Source organism: Solanum lycopersicum, chromosome 5 (genome assembly GCF_036512215.1).
Source record: "Solanum lycopersicum chromosome 5, SLM_r2.1".
Taxonomy (NCBI): domain Eukaryota; kingdom Viridiplantae; phylum Streptophyta; class Magnoliopsida; order Solanales; family Solanaceae; genus Solanum; species Solanum lycopersicum.
This window is the reverse complement of record NC_090804.1, coordinates 45,686,784-45,694,694: the sequence shown is the minus strand read 5'-3', so window position 1 is coordinate 45,694,694 and position 7,911 is coordinate 45,686,784. Positions and strand designations below refer to the sequence as shown.

The 7,911-nt window shown below is 35.4% G+C and overlaps 1 protein-coding gene across 1 annotated transcript; it reads right to left on the bottom strand.

The window, feature by feature from the left end:
* Positions 1 to 534: 534 nt before the first annotated feature.
* Positions 535 to 6,764, bottom strand: LOC101267991 (uncharacterized). The gene is made up of 10 exons (XM_004239284.5): positions 6,106 to 6,764; positions 5,891 to 6,028; positions 3,608 to 3,796; positions 2,425 to 2,562; positions 2,205 to 2,326; positions 1,979 to 2,111; positions 1,754 to 1,883; positions 1,593 to 1,672; positions 1,332 to 1,466; positions 535 to 1,098 (listed from the first exon to the last, which is right to left on the bottom strand). Exons 1-10 carry the CDS (start codon positions 6,559 to 6,561, stop codon positions 868 to 870), a joined length of 1,752 nt encoding a protein of 583 aa, XP_004239332.2. The 5' UTR covers positions 6,562 to 6,764; the 3' UTR covers positions 535 to 867.
* Positions 6,765 to 7,911: the final 1,147 nt, after the last annotated feature.

Here is a 7,911-nt window from a genome sequence, read left to right as displayed (position 1 = left end):
TTGTTTTTTATAAATAAAAAATAATAATAATTTAGTATACTTTTTTACGAATGGGGAGAGCCAAGTTATGGAGTGGGGTAAGAAAAAAAAATTGTAATCTGAGATTGGAAGAGAGTTTTGAAAAATGCATTTCTTGAAATTGAGTGAATTTGAAAAATATTTAAACCAGAAAAAATCGAAAAACATTTCATACCAAACACACCCTTAAAGGTGCTTGCTTTTCCTCTTCTATTACATGTCCACTTGATTTTTTCTATTATTGCACTTGAGATAACATCCATTATTGTTTTTACTAAAGAAACATAGTTAGGCAAACAATCCTCAGTATGTGTTGTACCTACTGTAACATGTAATTTTATGTTGTACTTGTAAAAGACATCAACGTCGATACTAAAAAATTGATATCATGGCGTAACAGCCTTAAAAAATTAAAGAAGCATACAAAAAGAAATCACGATCCAGAACTATAATCTACAAAAGGCAGAATAGAATAAACTTTGAGATGCAAATAAGTTGAAATACTCAACCTACCAATTATTAAATCCTTTTTGGATTCTTTCTTACCCGTTGAAATTACATCTGTATTCTGGTAATGACAATCAATTTACTTAAACTGAAAAAAGATGTTGAAAACTTGGTAACAGCTAACATGCCTACTACCACTTAAACTTAAACTAACAGACAGATCAAAACAAGACTGATAAATTAAACATGACTCATTCTTTCATGAAAATATAAGCATCCATCCCGATATCTCCAAGTTCCGCTACCTGTTTCTCCAAAAAGTTATTTTTATGTTTTCTGAACCAACTGCTGCTGAGACCATCAACTGTTAAAAAAGAACATTGCTCATCTGGTCCAGATTACTTAGGAGGTCTGTGGGATATCAAGTAAAGCCGAAAACTTGTTCCAATCCCAATCCTCCAAGTTCTGTGACACAATAGCACCTCCCACCGCCATAGCCAAAAGAACAACAACAAATCCTTTCACACATCCATGTCCACGAGACAACCTTGCTAACAACATTTTACAGTACTTATCTGCATCTCTGAAGTGTGACTGATGAGCATCCGCTCCACCAGTTAATGATTTCTCATTCTACAAGCAAAAGTGAAACAAAATAGTCATTTGACTTGTATGAGTTTGGAGCAAAAGTAAAAGTAACAACTACTGTGGCAAGCAGATGTAACCCCCCCCCCCCACAACCCGAAATGGCCCATGGTTCTGCTAGTGCTGGGACTAAGTAGCACAGAAAATCCCCAACTCAGGATTCAGACCCCCAAGCCCAAGAAAAGAAACCGAAAAACCAAACAACCAAATACAGAAACTACCTTCTCTCTGAAGCTCTTGAGAGTCTCCTTCAAGGCCTCAGTAGAGGACTGTCTCCTCGATAACTCCTTCCACTCCTCGTTGAGCTTTCTCAACACAGCAGCACTTGCTTCTATGTTATCCAGGTAAATCTTGTCCTGTTCAGGAAAAAATGAAGCCACAAAAAATAAATTATGAAAACCTGAAGAACTCTACTCCTATATATTTTGCAGAAAAGCAATGCATAAGACTTGACAAAAAGCCAAGTGGGTGTTAATTCATACCCACTGCTTGTAACAGTCAGCGCTCTGGGTCAAACACCAATTGAATATGTTTGTTGCCTCTCGAGATAGTTCTGGATTGCCTGCAGAAGAGCCAAGGTTAATTCTTGCTTACCAGCCACTCTACAATCTAAAAATCTCAGGAGTTCAAGTAAAAGATATACCTCCTCCAACGGCCTTTACAGCTAGTAGAAGTATCTGTTGAGAAACTTGCTTCATTGCTTTGCTTCCAGGGGAACCAGCAAGCGCAACCTCCTTAAGAGTGGGATATACTGCCTCAAACCTTTCAGTTGCCTGAAATTGAAATAATCAAGAAATTAGAATACAAGAGAAGTTCACGTGATCCACTACGAATAGGAGAAGAAGACAACCAAAATGCTCAACCACACCTTAACTCGCGCAGAAGGAGCGGGAAAAGTCACCCGTAGAAGCAGGTCAAGGGATGAAGGTGACATCAGACGCTCTCCCTTCCTAACAGCCCCATTTACTAAAATTGTTCGAGCTTTTGGTGCAGAGAGGATCCTGAAATTACATTTAAAAATAAAAGAATTAGCTCTTACAGTGGGGCAAAGCAGACAAAAATGTAAACAACAGGTGCAATCAAAAGTTACAGACCTTTCTACCACCTGCAAAATCAAGTCCCTTGTCTGCGGATTGGAACCTGATTTTCCTCCAACTAAAGGCAAGGTATGATGTGCCCACAAGTACAATCCAACGCAGAGATCGCCCTGACAGGCCTGTACCAGAGTATCGGTTTTGATGTTAAGAAGCCAATATAAAGTGGAGAAGAAACAAAGGGTAGTTCTATCTAATAAAGAGTAGAACTCTACATCACCTGGACTATCATCCATGCAATAACTATAAGTTTGTCTTGCCCTTGATACTTTGGACTTTCCCGAAGCGTCGGGAGTACGGTGATTAAAACATCAGGCTTTCGCCGTAGTACCATTGCCAAAACTAAAAACATGGCAACCTGCAATTTAGTAATGTGTTGCACAAGTATCAGCCCAGGATGTCAAGATATTTCGCTAACAAGCATGTTATGGCAATTGAGTTGATCACGCCAACCATGCCAAAGAAATTGTACTCTATCTTCTAAGTGGATGGTGTAGCTAATCTTAACTACAACTTTTGTTTTTTGATGACAAGAAAACCCGCAGCCGCTACCCTTTGGGTGCGCACAACCGCTACTCTTTGGGTGCGCACAAGATAAAACCCCCGCTCTTATGCAATAGCTCGCAAACCACATAGGAGAGGTAACCCGGCTTGCTCGACACAGACGGCAAACCCCTTGCTTTCGCTGCGAAAGCAAGGGGTTTCGAACTTGAGACCAGCCTACAACTTATTTAAGTTAAACTAATTCACGAATCTTCTTTTGGTTTGGCATCACTACATAATTCATCCGCGATCAATATAAAACTAACAGCATTGAGACTTTCATCTACCGCTCGAGTGCTTCATTTGATCAATTTTATCCTTGTGTGACAAAATCTTGACTGAGAAAGACTATACAAAAGTGATCATGTCACATAAGTGGGTGGCCCGAAAATTTACTACGGAAAAATTAATTAACTCGATCAAAAAAGATAATAATCATACAACAGTGCTAAGGACTTCTGTTCATTGTGACACTAAATTTGTGTGACCTTCCGAGCCATATCCAACTTCTAAGGTAAAGTAATTTACCCTCTTCCCTCCTTGTTTTAACCCCATTTGGCTCCGCCTAAGACTACAACTTATAGATAATGGAGACTAGATTTGACATTCCTACTATTCTCACCAAACTGATTTAAATCTTTTTCTCTTCCCTTTCTTCCCCTTTTCTGCTTTGCCTTTTGCTACTTAATTCAGAGGAGAAAAGCAAATAAAAATAGATGTATCCCCTTCTGAATGCCTGAAGCCTTCTGCTTTTATACAGGGACACATATACATACAAGGACCAATCATACATAAACTTAAAGACTCTATACGTAATTGCAAGTTATTCCAAATAGTTGAAAGGAAATCTCAGGGGATACCTGAGATTTTGACGATGTTTGTTGGCCACCTTTCTTGGAGCCCTTAGAACCTGCTAATTGGGCTGTTAAGTCCACAAGAATACTGTCTAGTCCCCACAGCACAAACGATCCAAGAGCCTCGAAAGAACGTTGGTTGATCCAATCAACCGATGTTTTATAAACTGGTTCAGGAAGATGTGAAACAGGAACCTGTTTGTTGTAAATCAAGTTATTGCTCTTTCAGTCACATATGGTGCCAACCAAATATTTGAAAGCAATCATCACTCTCTTTTTTTTTTGAGAATGGAAAGCAATTATCACTCTGTACACAAGAACTTAAAACTCATACCTAAACACAATAAGATACATATAGTTAACCATTCATCACATATATACACCATACACAAATGATATACTCAGTAATCATCCAAAGAGAGCAATCAAATTCATAGATCTAAGAAGCAGAGCAAATTTGATCATCGACCATGTTATTGAGCATCAATCTAAGGGAGAATGCAAACCATTGACTGGCAACTAGATGACCAACCAAAATAGCATAAATATAAGTCGAGTTCCCTGCATTTAGACCCATCAAGAATGAGAATGCTCTCAGCAGCTAGCTGGTGTTACATGAGTGAATGACCATAAATTTCATGAAAGATAGCATGCCGCTTCACTCGGCATTTATTGCAACAGTAAAGCTTAATGACACAATTTCATGGACCAATGACAAAAGAAATCATAATATCATGTAATGTCAGTAATTAGCAAATTCAACATAATGTTAATGATGAGTTGAATGTTATAAATTACTACTTGTTTTTTTCCACAACACCCTATGACTAGGCTTGGAACTTACTACATTCGAAATTTCAGTTAATAATGGTGGTATCCAGGCTAACTTGCTGGCAACTCTACTATGATACCATACCTGCATCATCCACAAGTATAAGTAATGGGTAACTCTATCAACTAAAGCTTAAGTAGATCTGAAGAAATGATCTAACTTTTTGTTTATGCCGGGATACTAGTCTTGCATAGCCCCTCATTCCAATTCCATTGACAGCTAGGTCACACCATCATGTGCAGTTTTAGATATTAAAATTATATAAGTAGTTGTGAAATTTATAATAAAGTGAGAGTTGAAAATTTAAATTGATGTAAAAAATTAGAGTAGACTTACATAGTTCCTTATGTATGAGTACAAGTATATATTTTTCCCTTACCTAAAGTGGATATCTTTAGTCATAACATTAAAGAGTGTTTCAAAATCAAAACAGGAAAGTCTCAAAGTGAGTCTAAAATAATGGCAGCTTCTTTCGAAACATCTTCTTCAACATAGAAATGCCCGTCTTCTTCCCCTTCTCTCCCTAACTTCTTCCATTCTACCCAAAATCCTTAGAAACCACAACTCCTAGAAATATAATCCTAATTAGTGGCAGACCTAATCTACATCAAGCAGGAACTTATCTACTGCTAAAAGAAATTGAAGTTACAGGTATTTACACTTCAAGGTTACTTGATCAAATTGTGTTTTCCCTCTTAAAAGTTGGAAAGCACTGAACATGAAATTGAAGCAAAACCTGTGTTGTAGTTTGAATGGGCTATAACATGCGATAGAGGCCAGAATACTTTCTTTTTTTTTCCCTAGTGTTTTTCCTTTCTGGCTTGCAAATTTCAAACCAGCTCCAAGTCCTTTAACTTTCATCTTGTTACTCTCCTTTTAGAAATTGATACAGAAACTTATTTCCAATCTCTAAAATAAAAATTCAAAAAAATTGTACAGCTTAAGCAAAGCCCTTATACCATGTTATCGGAGAACGAATAGAAACAAAAAGAAAAGATTTCTCCCTTCAATCTTTTTTTCATTTGGTTTAAAGCTGAAGTTATCTTTGAGATTTTTACTGTTAGTTTTGAGAACACGAGTTTAGGTTAAGACTGAAGATATCCACTTTTACAAACATAAACGGATCTTTTATATTCAGTACAGATAAGGATCTTTTAACATAAAAGTTTGATTGGATTAATTAATGAAGTCTTAAAGGCTTGTGAAAGTTGTATTACATAGATATTATAATTTCAAACATTAGGACATATCCAAAATATAAAGAAGTGGAGAGCAAAAAAGGGAACATTTTTACTTAGTATGATAATACTAGTGCTTCCCAAGTAGTATTTCCATATACCACAATGCACAGCCAAACATTTATTCATAGGAAACCACATAGCAATGTGGCAAAAAAACAACTGTATCTCACAAAAGTTGTCAAATTTGAAAATAAATGTGAATACAATGGTACTCACATCTGCGATTTTACTGATCGCGGACTCCCTGAACAATTTCAACCACGGAAATTGTGACCCAGCCACTGCCGCAAATGACCGTCCAAAGTAATCAGCAAAACGCATCAATTGTATTTCTTGCTGAGATTCATAGGAAACCTTCATAACATAGAAAAAGTCATTTTGGGGATCGAAAAAACGAAATGATGCGTAAATAGATCAAGATGTCCTCTTACAGTTATATCAGCGAGAAAAGCATCTAGATCAGCTGCATCAATCTTCGCAGCAGCTTCAGCCACAGTAACTTTTGGCTTCTTCGGTTTTTTTACCTTCTCCTTCTTCTTCTCCCCAACCGCACCATTCTCAGCACCACCTTCAGCATAGTTATCCTCGTCTTCATCGTCCGACCGGTGTTTCATCGCCGATCTAACCGGAGCATCGCCAACACCGTACATCGCAGCCGTCTGAGCTGCAATTCTCTTGCGGCGTTCATCGGAGTGCTTCTCAAGCGACTTATACACATTATCGGCGCCGGAAATAGCAGATCCATTGGCGATTACCTTGCCTGAATCCGAGATTTTTTGCTGCTTTTTTTTCTGCTTCTTCACATATGTCACCTTTTGCCATCCGTGATTGTTATCATTGTTTGATACGGAGTGACTTGATTCGAATGGAATGGATTTATCTTCCATGATTATCCTTTTTCGCCGGAGAGGTAGAGAAATAGATCGGAATTTTTGGGAAGAAAGAAAAAGAGTTTGGTCGGAGACGAAGGTATATATAGGAGTTGACTCAGTAACATAGGGTTTCGAGTTTCATAAAATTACGGAATACCATTTTCAAATGTGAAACTATCCGTCAATATTGGATGATACATGAATATTCAATATTGGGCAAAAAAAAATTATACTCCATCTAATTTCTTATAAATCCATTTAATTAGTGTATTCTCCATATATTTTTTTAGATACTATTTTCTATGTTCATTTTTAATTGTAATATTGGTTAATTTGATTAATTTATTAAATATATTATTTAAATAGAAATTTTAGATATTAAAAAATGCTATAAATTTAATTTTTTTTCATATCAATATAACTAAAAATTATATTTTAAAATATTAATCAATATTATTATTGGTTGACTCTAAAAAAGGAAACTATAATAATAAAAATAGACAAAAATAATATATATTATTTTTTGGCATGATAATCTTTTTAACTAATTTCTCATTTATCACTTGAATAAAACATATAAATAAGGTTTATATCCCATCTATATTTCTTATTTTATATTGCTCATATTTTATGGTGTATGAATTAGTCTGAGAGTTACAAATTAAAATAAAGATTCCAACGACGTAGTGGGATGAATGTCAAAATTGGCTCAACAGGCCAATCAATAATAAACGGTCATTTAGTGCAAGAGACACAGAATAAATAGCCCTGTAATAAAAACAAAAAGTCTTGAAATTAAATTTTGATATCTTAATTTATTTGGGATAATTTATTTCATTCTTAATATCGCAATAACAAATAAGTTATTCCATATATATGAGGCGATAAGTTATCTTTGGATGATTAATCATGGAATAATGTGTTTTCAATTAAATGACCGTTTTCTCACGGCCAAGGTAATATATACCTTGGAGTAATTTAAGTTCAAAATAATTATATATCTTAACTTTAAGAGTTTTTAGTGAAAGGGATATTTTCATAAATAATTAAGAATTGAGATAAGAATAAATAATTTTGGCATAAAAAAAGAAGTTGTGAGATTAAATTTTGGTGTCTTGTTTATTTGTCATGTTTGGAATAACTTATCCCACTATTAATATCATAGTGACGGGATGGGATAAGTTATTCTTAAATAACTAATCGTAGAATAATTAATCATGAAATAACTTGTTTTCAACCAAATGATTTGTTTCTCACGTCCAAGGTAATATATACCTTGGAGTAATTTAAGTTTTAAAATAATTATCTTAATTTTGAGAGTTATTAATTTGAAAGGGAAATTTTCATATATAGTTAAGAGTTGAA

Excerpts from the sequence above, each read along its gene's own strand:
- LOC101267991 (XM_004239284.5), bottom strand. The coding sequence starts at position 6,561 with ATGGAAGATAAATCCATTCCATTCGAATCAAGTCACTCCGTATCAAAC. Across the intron at positions 2,112-2,204 it reads ATTTTGCAGGTGGTAGAAAG|GATCCTCTCTGCACCAAAAG; the intron begins GTCTGTAACTTT and ends ATGTAATTTCAG. Across the intron at positions 1,099-1,331 it reads TCAAGAGCTTCAGAGAGAAG|AATGAGAAATCATTAACTGG; the intron begins GTAGTTTCTGTA and ends TTTTGCTTGTAG.